Consider the following 14,544-nt stretch of genomic DNA (forward strand, 5'->3'; position numbering starts at 1 on the left):
AATATCACTCCTGGTCAACCAATCGCAACTGCTCTTTCAAAGCAGCACACCGGGCCAAATGGCCTCTTTCTGTGCTTTAACTTTCTAGGCTATGGGCCAAGTGCTGGTAAGTGGGATTAAGTAGGTAGGTCAGGTGTTTCTCACATGTTGGTGTACAATGGTGTATGATGGGCCAAAGGGTCTCTTCTGAACTGAGAGATTCTGTGATTCTGTGAATTGTTTCATTTCCATCCCCACTTCTGCCACCTTCACAGTCATTTGATCTTCTTACAGCCCATCACAGAAAGATACACCTTCTTCAACTCCTGTGACATCACCGCACTGAGCAAATTCTTGTCATATCACATGAGATTTGGAATCAGATCGGGAAGGTTCTTATTCCATTTAACTGATCAGTAATTCTACAGGCATTTGGAATAATAAGAAGCATAGTCAGTCGGATTGAAACCTGCCACGAGGTGACCCCAATGGATTTCAAAACCATCACTTTAACCACTCAGCCATGAGTACAGCACATATCTGGCCCCTCATGTTCATATAAAATCATAGAATGATTGCAGAGAAACCGGGGAATTCAGCTCATCCCATTCCTGCCATTTCCATCATCTTTTCCCTGCCATCAGAAAATTTAAAAGTAGAACAATCTATCCATCTCCACTCTGAATACCGTACATGACGAGTGGTGGCACAGTGGCATTGTCACTGGACTAGTAATCCAGAGACCCAGGGAAATGCCCAGGGACCCTGGTTTGAATTTGAATTCAATAAATATCTGAAATTAAAAGTCTAATGATGACCATGAAACTATTGTTGATTATCGTAAAAACCCATCTGGTTCACTAATGTCCGGAAGGAATTCTGCTGTCCTTACCGGGTCTGGTCTACATGTGACTCCAGAACCAATGTGGTTGACTCTTAAATACCCTCAGAAATGGCCACTCAGTTGCATCAAACCACTAAAAAGTCTAAAAGGAATGAAACTGGATGGACCATCCAGCATCAACCTAGGCACCGGAAATGACAATGGCAAACTCAGGCCTGTCGACCTCCTTATTAATAGATTGGAGCTAGTGCCATAATTGGGAGAACTGACTCACAGACTAGTGCAGCAACAGCCTGACATAGTCATATTCATGGAATCGTACCTTACAGATAATGTCTCAGACACCACCGTCACCATCCCTGGATATGTCCTGTCCCATTGGCAGGACAGACCCAGCAGAGGTGGCAGCACCATTGTATACAGTCGGGAGGAAGGAGCCCTGGGAGCCCAAAACCCATGGCATCAGGTCAAACATGGGCAAGGAAACGTCCTGCTGATTACCAGATACTAGCCCACCAACCCCACCACCCCCCCAACGGCCACCCTGCACCCACTCTCTCTCCCCCCTCCCCCCCCAAAGCCATTAGCTGATGAATGAGTGCTCCTCCATGTTGAACACCACTTGGAGGAAGCACTGAGGGTGACAAGGGAGCAGAATGTACTCTGGATGGGTGACTTCAATGTCCATCACCAAGAGTGGCTTGGAAGTGCCACTACTGACCGAGCTGGACAAGTCCTCAAGGACATAGCTGCTCGACTGGGTCTGCGACAGGTGGTGAGGAAACCAACAAGAGAGATAAAATATACTTGACCTCATCCTCATTGATCTGCCTGTCGCAGATGCATGTCTCCATGACAGAATGGGTAGGAGTGATCACCGCACAGTCATTGTGGAGACGAAGTCCCACCTTCGCATTGAGGATACCCCCCATTGTGGTGTGTGGCACTATCACCATGCTAAGTGGGATAGATTTTGAACAGATCTAGCAACTGAAGACTGGGCATCCACGAGGCGCTGTGGGCCGTAAGCAGGAGCAGAGTTGAACTCTACCACAATCTGTAACCTCATTGCCTGGCACATCCCCCACTCTACCATATCATCAAGCCAGGCATCAACCCTGGTTCGATGAAGAGTGCAGGAGCAGTACCAGCCATATCTAAAAATGAGGTGTCAACCTGGTGAAGCTATAATACAGGACTACTTGCATAAGCAGTAAGTGACTGACAGGGCTAAGTGATCCCACAACCAATGGATCAGATCTAAGCTCTGCAGTCCTGCCAAATCCAGTTGTGGATGGTGGTGGACAATTAAACTCACTGGAAAAGGATCCACACATTTCCCCATCCTCAATGATGAGGGAGCTCAGCACATCAGTATAAAAGATAAGGCTGAAGCATTTGCAACAATCTTCAGCCAGAAGTGTTGAGTGGGTGATCTATCTCGGCCTCCTCTGGAGGTCCCCAGCATCACAGATGCTAGCCTTCAGCAAATTTGATTCATTCCACGTGATATCAAGAAATGGTTGAAGCCACTGGATACTGCAAAGGCTATGGGCCGTGACAGTATTCTGGCAATAATTCTGATGACTTGTGCCCCAGAGCTTGCTGTGCCCCAAGACCAGCTGTTCCAGAACAGCTATAACATTGGCCTCTACCTGGAAAAGTGGAAAATTGCCTGGGTATATCCTGTAAACAAAAAGCAGGCCAAATCCAACATGGCCCCATCAGTCTATGTTTGATCATTGGTAAAGTGATGGAAGGAGCCATCAAAAGAACTATCAAGCGGCACTTGCTTAGCCATAACTTGCTCACTGACGGTCAGGTTGGGTTCCGCCAGGGTCACTGACCTCCTGACCTCATTGCAGCCTTAGTCCAAACATGGACAAAAGAGCTGAACTCCAGAGGTGAGGTGAGAGTGACTGCCCGTGACATCCAGGCCACATTTGACAGAGTGTGGCATGAAAAACCCTAGCAAAACTGATGTCAAAGGGAATCAGGGGGAAAACCTAGCACAAAGGAAGATGGTTGTGATTCTTGTAAGTCAGTCATCTCAGTTCCAAGACATCACTGCAGGAGTTCCTCAGGGTAATGTCGTCAGCCCAAACATCTTCAGCTGCTTCATCAATGGCCTTCCTTCCATCATAAGGTGAGAAGTGGGCATGTTCACTGATGATTGCACAATGTTCAGCACCTTTCATGACTCCTCAAATACTGAAGCAGTCCATGTCCAAATGCAGCAAGACCTTGACAATATCTAGGCTTGGGCTGATAAGTGGTAATAACATTTGCATCACACAAGTGCCAAGTAATGACCATCTGCAACAAGAGAGAATCCAACCATCATCCCTTGACATTCAGTGGAATTACCATCACTGAATCCCCCACTATCACAATAGCAGCAGCGTGTGCCATCTGTAAGATGCATTGCAGGAACTCACCAAGCCTCCTTCGACAGCACCTTCAAAACCCACAACTGTGAGCATCTAGAAGGGCAAGGGCAGAAGATAGATGGGAACACCACCACCTGGAATTTCCGCTCCAAGTCAGTCACCATCCTGACATGAAAATATATCACCATTCCTTCCCTGTCGCTGGGTCAAAATCCTGGAGCTCCCTTCCAAACAGCACTGAGGATATACCTACACCCCAAGACTGCAACAGTTCAGGAAGGCAGCTCACCACTACCTTCTCAAGATCAATTAGGGATGAGCAATAAAAGCTGATCTATCCAGCGAAGTCCATATCCCATGAATGAATAATAAAGAAGCAACTGAGCATCCACAGGCATCTGTGACAGAGAATTCCAAAGATTGACAACACTTTGAGTGAAGAAATGTCTCCTCAACTCTCCTAAATGACTGACACATTATCCGGAGAATGTGAGCCCCATTCTGGATGCTCCAACCAGGCAGAAAACAGCCTCTGAGCATGAACACTGTCAAAATGTGTCAGAATTTCAGTCTTTTCAATGATCTACCTCATTATTCTAAACTCCAGAGAAAAGAGACTCATTTTGCTTAATCTCTCCACCATTGACAACCGCCTCATCTCAGGAATCAGTCCAGTGAAACTTGGTTGTGCTCAGATAGCGAGTGAATAGAGGGAACAAAGAGCAAAAGAGGGAAAAGAGAGACAGAGAGACTGTGGGTGTGAAAGAGACAGATGCAGAAATACAGAGACAAAGGGAGAAAGATTGTGATAGAGAGTGGGGTAGACACTGAAAGTTACAGATTCACTTCAACATTCCATCGGATTGTTAGATTGACAGACAGAAAGAAAGAAAAAAACCCACTTAGATTTACACAGAACCAGTAGAGAGTAAGGGAAAAGAGAGGAGGAAAGAACCAATGGTTTTGTGATAGGATTGTTAAATGAAGCGATTAAGTGATAAAATGGATGATTCTGCAAGGAAAAATGGGTGATAATGAGATAAATAAATAAACTAAAGGGGCAAGAGAGGAACAAAATACAGGTCTAGGTATCAATTGTAACAGAAGAACCATTATCAACACCTACTGTCTGAAAAATAGGAGTGGCGGTTCTGATCTGAAATTGTTGAAATGATGTTGAAGTTGAAAAGTGCCTGATTGACAGATGAGATTCTGTTCTCTGAGCTTCCATTGAGCTTCATTGGAATGGTGCAGGGGATCAAGGACAGAGAGGTCAGACCAGGAGCGGGACGGAGAATTAAAATGACAAATGACTGGATGCTCAAAAGCACGCTTGCAGACTGAATGGTGATGTTCCACAAAGCAGACAGCCAAACCTGGATTTAGTCCCCTCTATGTAGAGGTCACATCGTGAGCAGCAATTTCACAATACTAAATTGCAAGAAGTGTATCCCATGTCATCTGGAAAGTGCATTTGGGGCCCTGGAACTTGGTAAGGGAGGAAGGAGGAAGGGTGCTACACCGACTGTGATTGTAGAAAATTTACTGGAATGATGCCAGAACTGGCAGGTTATTCCTACCTAGAAAGATTTAATGGGCTGAAAATGTTTTCCCTGGGAAAGAGAGTGAGGAATGACCTGATTGAGGCCTTTCAGATTACGAAAGGGTTTGACAGGCTAAACAAATGGAAGATGGTTCCATCTGTGGATAGACAAGAATACATATAAGTTAGTCACCAATAACTCTAATGTGCAGTTTAGGAGCAATTCCTTTAACCAGGGATAAAAACAGAAAATGCCAGAACAAAGTATTCAGCACATCTGGCAGCATCTGTGGATTGTGAAATAGAGTTAATGTTTTGGGTCTGTATACTGATGCTCTGCAGTTCCGTTGAAAGGTCATATACCTGAAATGTAAAATGTGTTTCTCTCTCCATGGACACTATCAGATTTACTGACTACTTCAAGCATTTTCTGTTTTTATTTCAGATGTGCAGCATCTGCTGTATTTTGCTTTAGGAGACTGCTGAGAATGTGGAATTCATCACCTGAAGGGTTTGAAAGCCCTGTCTGAGCTGGAAATTGATGGGTAAACCCCACCAGGAAAAGAATGCTAACCAGCTGAAAGTGGAAATGGATTCACTCGGTCATCATATTTACTGACACAACAGCACAGTCATACAAGAGAGAAATCATTCAGATACTTCACATGTGAGAAGGGATTTACTCCAATTCCCTATTTGTTAACATTCCAGCTTTAAAATTTCAAAGGATTTCATCCACAGTCGGTGCACCCTTACTGACAAGACAACGTTTAAATATTCTGTATATGGGGGTTTTAAAAAAATCACTTGTTCATCCCACCTGCTGAGACTCCAGTGAGTTCATGTCTAACTGTGGGGGTTTGTTCTGCTGTTAACTACACCCAGGATAGCTCGACGCTGCTGGTATAATTTGCTTGATGTGTAATTTGGTTTAATAATGTTATATCTTAACCCTATGGCTGCAATTGTCATTGGACCATAAAACACAATTTTCTAGTGAACAAAAACAGAAACAGAAATACCTGGAAAATCTCAGCAGGTCTGGCAGCATCGGTGGAGAGGAGTATAGTTGACATTTCGAGTCCTCATGACCCTTCAACAGAACAAAAGTCAACAACATTGCTTTTCAATGGCGGGCCTCTTACCCAGCATTCATGGCGGCAGAGAATATGCCCTATCCTCACAACAGGAGCAGTTTGCGCAAGCGCAAGTGGCTGGTTGCAAGAGTGCGCAGTGCGTGTTCGGACAGGCTCATGCGCAGTCTGGGTGCTGGAGCTGTAGGGAGGCGGAGAAGGGGTCGAGTGTCGGAGGGTAATGGAGGCGGTGGAGAGGCTTCAGAAACACCCGGCGGAGGAGGCCTCAAACCCAGAATAAGAAACTATCGGTCCCGGGGTAGCACCGACCTGGGTGGTAATTGTAGCTTCTCTGTAAGTGGGAATGGTGGCCGGTGGTGATATCCGTGGATCAGTGACCCAGAGAAGTAGCCTAATGCTCCGGACAGAGGTTCAAATCCCACCGTGGCAGTTAGTGGAATTTTTAAATTAATTAATGGGATTTATTCAGTGATTAAAAGGGGGACATCTGGAATGTTAGTTCAGTAATAGTGACCATGGCAGCGATTATCAATTGTTACAAAAATCCCAGTGGTTCTCTGACTGGTATTTGTCCTCCTTACCTGGTCTCCATGTGATTTCAGACCCACAGCAATGTGTTGCCCTCAGTTCAAGGGCAATTCGGGATAGGCAATCAGTGACAATCACATCCGAGGGAAAAAATAAAGAAAAACACTTCAGACCGTGGTAAATGGCAGCCATCTTTATAGGGGGAGATGTGCAGCATCCCTGTACCTGGCAACAGGAGATGTTGTGAATTTCTATCCTGGACTGACAGGGATAGATTTTGGAAACCTCTTTTAAAAGGGGAGGATTTACACACGGCGACCTGAAACCAAGAGAAATGTTTGTCCCTTTTGACTTTTTCTTTTACAGGATATTAGAAGAGCAGGAGACGGAATTGGAGTGGAGACAGAAAACTCAAACCAAACATCATATCAGAATCTGACGCCAAATTCACCATAACCTGAATATCATTGGATTTTGAACATGGAAGCAAAAAGCACCATTCACAGTGGACAGAAACCGTACATGTGTTCTGTGTGTGGACGAGGATTCAGCCAATCATCTGGCCTGTTGAAACACAAATGTAGTCTCACTGGGGATAAACCATGGAAATGTGGGGACTGTGGGAAGGGATTCAGATTCCGGTCTGAGCTGGAAACTCATCGGCGCAATCACACTGGAGAGAGGCCTTTCATCTGTTCTGAGTGTGGGAAGGGATTCACTACTTCTGCCATCCTGCTGACACACCAGTGAGTTCACACTGGGGAGAGACCATTCACCTGCTCCAACTGTGGGAAGGGATTCACTTGTTCATCCCACCTGCTGAAACACCAGTGGGTTCATACTGGGGAGAGGCCATTCACCTGCCATGAGTGTGGGAAGGGATTCACTACCTCATCCATCCTGCTGATACACCAGCGAGTTCACACTGGAGAGAAACCGTTCATCTGCTCCGAGTGTGGAAAGGGATTCCCTACCTCATCCACCCTGCTGAAACACCAGCGAGTTCACACTGGGGAGAGACCGTTCACCTGTACTGAGTGTGGAAAGGGATTCACTGATTCATCCGACTTGCTGAAACACCAGCGAATTCACAATGAGGAGAGGCCATTCACCTGCTCCAAGTGTGGGAAGGGATTCACTCAATCATCCACCCTGCTGAAACACCAGCGAGGTCACACCGGGGAGAGGCCGTTCACCTGCTCTGAGTGTCGGAAGGGATTCACTCAGTCATTCATTCTGCTAAAACACCAGCGAGTTCACACTGGGGAGAGGCCGTTCACCTGCTCCAGTTGTGGGAAGAGATTTACTGATTCATCGACCTTGCTGAGACACCAGAGAGTTCACACTGGGGAGAGGCCATTCACTTGCTCCATGTGTGGGAAGGGATTTACTCAGTCATCTCACCTGCTGAAACACCAACAAGTTCACAAGTGACTGCAGTGATTGGATTTTGCAGTCCATCACAGCCAGGACTGAACTATATTCATTGGTGTCTGTTTCTGCTGATGCTAATAAACCCCAACCCAGTTAAAGGTTAATCTTGTGGATAACAGTTAAATAAATTAGCTTTGTGTTAAACACGCAGTATATTGACTCTTTTTAATATCTCTGACAGCGGTTAGTTCCTTTTGAAGGGCTCTCCCTCTCCCCTGTCTCCTCCATTCTCGCCCCCAACAAGTGAGGAGCTCATGAAGCCTCTTTGTCACCAACATTGAGACAATCTGATGAGCTGCCTCTGCAACTTCCCTCTCTTCCACTGACTCCCCAGGCCAAATTATCTCTAAAGCTTCCCCTTGTCTGAGCCCTGAACTCTCATCTTTCTCCATCCAGCCTTCACACACACCAGTGAATTCATACTGGAGGGAGAGGGTTTAAATGTTTAGACTGTGACAAGGGCTTTAAAAACCCACATTCACTGATGCAGTACCAGTGCATTCACTCTAGTTCCACTCCATTCATCTGCTCTCAGTGCGGGAAAAGGTTGAAGTGATTGTCCACCCTGCAGCAACACCAGTGAGTTCACAGCGGGGAGAGGTCATTCACCTATTCCATGTGTGGGAAGGGATTCACTAATTCATTCAACCTGTTGACACCAGTGAGTTCACAATGACGGAAGATTTTTAAAATCTCTTGATTGTAGGAAGTGTTTTAAAAGTTCTGTGGAGCTGATGTGCCATCAACACGTTCATACTGATGAGACCATTCAAGAGCTCCCACTGTGGGACTAGGCTCAGGTGATCATGTGAGCTCAGTGTCCACCAGTGCACTCTCACTGGGGAGAGACCATTCGCCTGTTCTGTTTGTGGGAAGGGATACACTCAGTCTTCCCACCTTACTACACATCAATATGCCCACATAGAAAAGAAACCTTTCCAATGTTTTAATTGTTCTGCTGATACATAAACACATACATATTGGTGTGAGGATGGTCATCTGCTCCTCAAGTGTGAAGAGATTCACTAATTCGTCTCACCTACTGACACATTAGAGAGTTCACAAGTGTCTGCAGGTATTGGATTCTGCTGCTATTGCTGCTGTTAATCACATCCAGGACTGAATCATGTTCATTCTGATTTTGGGGGTTTGTTTCTGCTGATTTAAATAACCCCTGTAAACTTATTTTCATTCTGAAATGGGATGTAAGCGTCGCTGGCTTTATTGCCCTTGAGAAGCTAGTGGTGAGCCACCATCTTGAACCGCTGCAGTCCACGTGGTGTTGGTACACCCACAGTGCTGTTAGGAAGGGCTTGAGTTTAATATTTTTGATACATATGAAATAAACACATTGCTGTAGATTTAGGCACTTCTGACCTGACTTTAACATCAGCTGGCTGCAGCTCAGAAAGGACAATCTGGGAGAGGACCATACAGCAGGAACAGAACTTCAGCCTGGACACTGTCCTTCAGGATCACACTGAGAAGGACAAACGGCACTTTGGTCTTTTTCATCTCTCTTCACTGACAGCAAACTCCCCATGGTTCAGAGCTCCTAGACACGGAACAGAAGGCTCCTTTACAAATGTGTTTAGAGTCAGGAAGAACAACAGTGAATGCTGGAAATGTGTTGTCAAATCAGAGATTACTGTAAAACTGTGATCTGTTCCTGACTGAAAGTGAAACGGCAGGTTTAAGTTTCCAGTCTGAAAATGGCTGTGGTAATTATTCTTTGAAGATTTAAAGCATTTGTGTGACAGTTCTGAATCTACGAATTTAAGGCTGGTTAAATCTACGTTTAAAACTAACCTATTTAAAATAGATCTGCAAAAGTCTGCATTACAAGAGCAGATGGTGGAGTTCAGAGCAGGAGCCTGTTAACTTCTGGGACATTTGATCTCCAGATAAAGAAGGATCTGCAGTGTGTTTCCAGGAATTCCCTGTTTTATTGATGTGTGTGTATTAGACACAACCCGGAACATCCACGGGGTCTAATCCCCACAGCTCCTCCCGCTGTGGAACACCATCTCTAGCCCCGCGCTCATTCACGCCCATTGGTTGGAGGACCAGCTCCTCCCGCTGTGGAACACCACCTCCAGCCCCGCCCCTCATTCGCTCCCATTGGCTTGAGGAGCAGCCGCTCCCGCCTTGTCCTCCAGTCGCACCCCCTCCTTCTATTGGTCCGGAGATGCTGTCAATCACCCGGCCCGGAGCTGGAGCATGCGCAGTTGGGTATGAAGCCAGACTGAGGCGGTCGGGCGGAAATTGGCAGCGGGAGAGAAACTGCCGGGTGAGTGGGAGGATGGAGCCGACGGCGGGGGTGAGATAGGCGGGTTCATAAACACCCCAAACATGGTGTGGGCCCCAAACCCGACCATGAAGAACCCGGTGCCGGATTTTAACAGCTGCGGGGCTTCTCCCTCCCGGGAACAGGCCCAGGTTAACGGCCGCCATCCTGGGTCAGCGAGTGGAGGATGGTTCACATCAGAGGATGGGGGAGGGGGGACAATAAATAAGAGGTTACACTTTGGGCTCAAACCAATGAGGAATCTGATCTGTGGGAAGGAAGGAAACGCTGGGAGGTGGGCGGGAAGGATTCAGAAACACCCGCTGGAGGCCGCAAACCCCCAATAAGACTCATTGATTTTATTGTCAGTCTGCAGACAGGAGCTGGAGAACTGAACCCAGGCAGAGGAGAGGGAGGGAGAAAACTGGGAGTGGAGGAAAGAGATGGTGAGATGGGTTTAGATTTCAGCCCAGGGAGGAGGGAGAGTGTGTGGGACGAGGATTTACAGGTCTGGGGGGACAAGAGAGGAAAAAGTGTTCCATAGAAACTAGAATTGTCTGTTCTGAATTTCTATCCAGGACTGACGGTGATGACTTTTGTAACATTTACAGGATGTTAGAGGAGGAGGATTTACAGATGTGAGACTCAAACAGACATCACATCAAGGTCTGATTGATTGAGTTACTCAATACATCAGGACCTGAATATCATTGGCCTTTGAATTTGGAAGGAGAAATGTTTTTCTGTTCTGTCTGTGGGAAAAGATTTCAAATATCAGTGTGACTGGAAAAGCACTGAGACACACACACGCGAGTGAGAGTGTTCCTGTGTGCTGACTGTGGAAAGAGCTTTAAACACTTAGCCTGTAAAAACTACACACCACTCACATTGGGGAGAAATCATACATGTGTTGTGTGTGGACAAGGCTTCAACTGATTGTCCTATTTGGAGTGACACAAGGATACTGACACCATGGAGAAACCGTGGACATGTGGGGACTGTGGTAAAGGATTTAATTATCCATCCTTGCTGAAAAACCATCAACGCGTTCACACTCGGGAAAAACCATTTAACTGCTCTGTGTGTGGGAAGGCATTTACTCAGCTATCCTGCCTCCAGTCACACCAACAAACTCACACTGAGGAGAGGCCGTTCAGCTGCTCTTCCTGTGGAAAGAGGTTCCGGTCTTCATCCAACCTCATTGCACACCAGCGAGTTCACACTGGGGAGAGGCCATTTACCTGCTCTGTGTGTGGGAAGGGATTCAGTCGGTCCTCCCATCTGCTGGAGCACCAACAAACTCACACAGAGGAGAGGCCATTCAGCTGCACCAATTGTGGAAAGAGGTTCAGGTCTTCACCCAATCTCATTGCGCACCAGCGGGTTCACTCTGGGGAGAAACCGTTTATTTGCTCCGTGTGTGGGAAGGAATACACTCACCCATCCAACCTGCTGATACACCAGCGAACTCACACGGGCGAGAGGCCATTCACCTGCTCCGTGTGTGGGAAGGGATTCACTAAATCCTTCAACCTGGTGATACACCAACGCACACACACTGGAGAGAGGCCATTCACCTGCTGTGTATGTGGGAAAGGATTCACTCAGCCATCTAACCTGCTGACACATCAGCGAATTCATAAGTGACTGCAGGAGTTGGATTCTGCTGTTATTGCCCTTGGATCATGTCCGGGACTGATATTCTGACAATATTATGTTTGTTGATGTTAACAACTCTCATAACTGGCTGGAGTTTAATATTCTGGAGAGGTCACTGGTTTTCGGGATTGCAGTGTCCTTTTTTAAAAGCACCATCTGTGATCTTTCCCCTTAATTCAAGAACTCTCACCAGGAACTAATTTACAATAAAATTATGAACTTTTATTTCAATCCTAAATTGATCTTTAATGCAAAATCTACAGTTCAGTGTCTGAAAGGCTTCACTGATTAACAGCTCCGATTAGAAAGTGCTGATTAACCCTTGCTGACAGTTCTTACTGACGTACACATTCTTCACAGTGAAACCTCCAATTTGAAATTAAATTATCAAGAAACATGAAACAAAACAGTAAAATATTTTACAGGCACATCAATAAAAGTTTCATCAATCAACATTGATATTGATGAAGTTTGGAAGTCGCTGATTCAATCATTTCTGACACAGCAGCAGCAATATTTGGTAAAGGTGGAACCCACAACAAAGGCTGGTTTGAGATCTACTCAGCAGAGGTGACATCTGTCATTGAAGCAAAAAGCAAAACCCACCTGATGCACAACATATACTCAACAGCCAGAACACTGCATAACTTGAATGTAGCCAAGACACTTGTGTAAAAGACCATGAGAAACTGTGTAAGTAAACACTGGATCAGTCTGCATCCAGGAATCTAAACTGCCTGTGACAATGGAAATCTGCAACGTATGGTGGGATCAAGAGGGCACGTAGTCCAACCATCACCAAAGTCGCCCTCCTGAAATCGGAATGTGGTGAAGTATTCACCAACAGAAGTAAACAGATGTCCCCCTGAGAAAATATTTCAAACATCTCTGTGACTGGACATCACTGTGAGCTGTAAGCCTCTGAAACGGACATCCCCCAGTCTCAATTTGACACTCCCACAGCTTCCTGTCATGGTTGACTTGGATGAGCTCGAAAAGGCCATTGATTGTCCAGCAAGCAGAAAGACACCCGGCAAGGACGGAATTCCAGCTGAACTGCTCAAGCACGGAAAGTCACACATTCATGACCTCCTCCTCCTCTGGTAAAAAGTCTCATGGATTGTTTCTTTTGTGCAGTGAATCTTTTTTCTTTGATTAGCTCGTGCTAAATTGCTGATAACATGTCAACACCATGTTTTTTATTGATTTACCTATTAATTCATCTGGTAAATTATGTTGTTCTGTTTCTTGCATCTATGTTATTCTCCCATTGCTTTTCTCACTGTTTATACCTGAATATCTCATCTCTCTGACAGATTTAATAATGTCTTTTTATTCGGTTAATCACCTGACTATCTGGCTCGGTGAGCAGAATGCACGTCGTCTGTCCTTTCAGATCATTATTCAGTTCACAGCTTCTCATCTTATCCTTCTGGAGCCTGCTTCTATTGCTGGTCCTTAGTTTTTAATGTGTTTAAGTGTGGTTACTGTTGAGAAACTGTTAATAAAGTTATTGGAATTATTCAGGTCTTCCCCACCTGGCCTCCCTCTGTCTACATTCCCCACCTCGAGGCTCAAGAAGGTTCTTCCTTTTCAAAGCTTTTCTCTTGGTCAGTGCAAACATTTTCATTATATTCTTTCTTGTTGTAACCTGTCTTAGAATCCTCTTCATCAGGCAGACCATCAAGATAAGGGGATTTTTAAAAAATTCATTTACTGGATGTGGGCACCATTGACTAGGCCAGCATTTATTGCCCATCCCTAACTACCCTTGAGAAGGTGGTGCTGAGCTGCCTCTTGAACTGCTGCAGTCCATGTGGTGTAGGTACACCCACAGTGCTGTTAGGGAGGGAGTTCCAGGATTTTGACCCAGCAACAGTGAAGAAACAGCGATATATTTCCAAGTCAGCATTAACATCATCTGTGATACCAGGAGGAAAGTAGAGGCTGTCATTATGCAGGGATGTCGTTCTGTATTTCACACTATCTCGCACCCAGGGTAGCAATAGCCTTCTTAATGTTAATGTTTTGTTGTTGCCTCTGCCCCAGATGTTGTTCAATATAGATTTAAGGTTCAATGGAGTTGGATGGTCAAAACTGCTCTCAGCCCCTGGAGGGTAATGTTTACATGAATTTCTCTTAACATTGTGGCCCTTACAACAGACACCGATACTTTATCTCCAGTAATAGTCAGGTTGGCTGGTGTTGTTCACCCGATAAAACAGGAATCTGTGTGAGTATGTCTGTGTGTGTGAGAGGTTGGGGAGTGTGGGTGGATGAGGGTATAGCTGTGTGCATGTGAGGGCTTTCCTGAGTCTCTATATGTGTATGAGAGATAGAGAGCCAGTGAAAATCTGAGAGTTTGTGTGCAGTTTCTCATTGGTTGTAACATAAAACTTCCCAGTTAAACAGGGAACAAAAATAAAAATACCTGGAAAAACTCAGCAGGTCTGGCAGCACCTGCAGAGAGGAACACAGTTAACGTTTTGAGTCTGTATGACTCTTCAACATAACTAAGTAAAAATAGAAAAGAGGTGAAATATTTCATCTCTTTTCTACCTTTTCTATTTTCTACTTTTTACTTAGTTCTGTTGAAGAGTCATACGGACTCGAAACGTTAACTGTGTTCCTCTCTGCAGATGCTGTCAGACCTGCTGAGTTTTTCCAGGTATTTTTATTTTTGTTTTGGATTTCCAGCATCTGCAGTTTTTTGCTTTTATCTTCCAATTAAACAGGAGTTCTCTTTGTGTGTGTATGTCTGTGCGTGTTATGGGGGGTGCCTATTC

At 45.4% G+C, this 14,544-nt stretch overlaps 3 protein-coding genes and 1 long non-coding RNA gene across 4 annotated transcripts in view; 3 read left to right on the top strand and 1 right to left on the bottom strand.

Moving 5' to 3' along the window:
* LOC121270426 (gastrula zinc finger protein XlCGF8.2DB-like) overlaps positions 1–5,461 on the top strand; it is a 34,071-nt gene extending 28,610 nt beyond the window's left edge. The window contains exon 3 of the transcript XR_005941523.1: positions 5,202–5,461. The gene's annotated coding sequence lies outside the window, so the exon portion shown is untranslated. The remainder of the gene's footprint in view (positions 1–5,201) is intronic.
* LOC121270393 (gastrula zinc finger protein XlCGF57.1-like) overlaps positions 1–14,544 on the bottom strand; it is a 46,330-nt gene that overhangs the window by 8,715 nt on the left and 23,071 nt on the right. The window lies entirely within an intron of this gene.
* Positions 6,066–7,933, top strand: LOC121270420 (histone-lysine N-methyltransferase PRDM9-like). Its single transcript, XM_041175741.1, is given in 2 exon segments — positions 6,066–6,166; positions 6,745–7,933. A coding segment is annotated over 1 exon segment (954 nt). The 5' UTR covers positions 6,066–6,166; positions 6,745–6,858; the 3' UTR covers positions 7,813–7,933.
* LOC121270463 lies at positions 10,022–13,280 on the top strand. Its single transcript, XR_005941545.1, has 2 exons — positions 10,022–10,102; positions 10,711–13,280. It is a non-coding gene; the product is annotated as an uncharacterized LOC121270463 (long non-coding RNA).

The sequence above is a fragment of the Carcharodon carcharias genome, chromosome 27 (assembly GCF_017639515.1).
Source record: "Carcharodon carcharias isolate sCarCar2 chromosome 27, sCarCar2.pri, whole genome shotgun sequence".
NCBI classification, from domain to species: Eukaryota; Metazoa; Chordata; class Chondrichthyes; order Lamniformes; family Lamnidae; genus Carcharodon; species Carcharodon carcharias.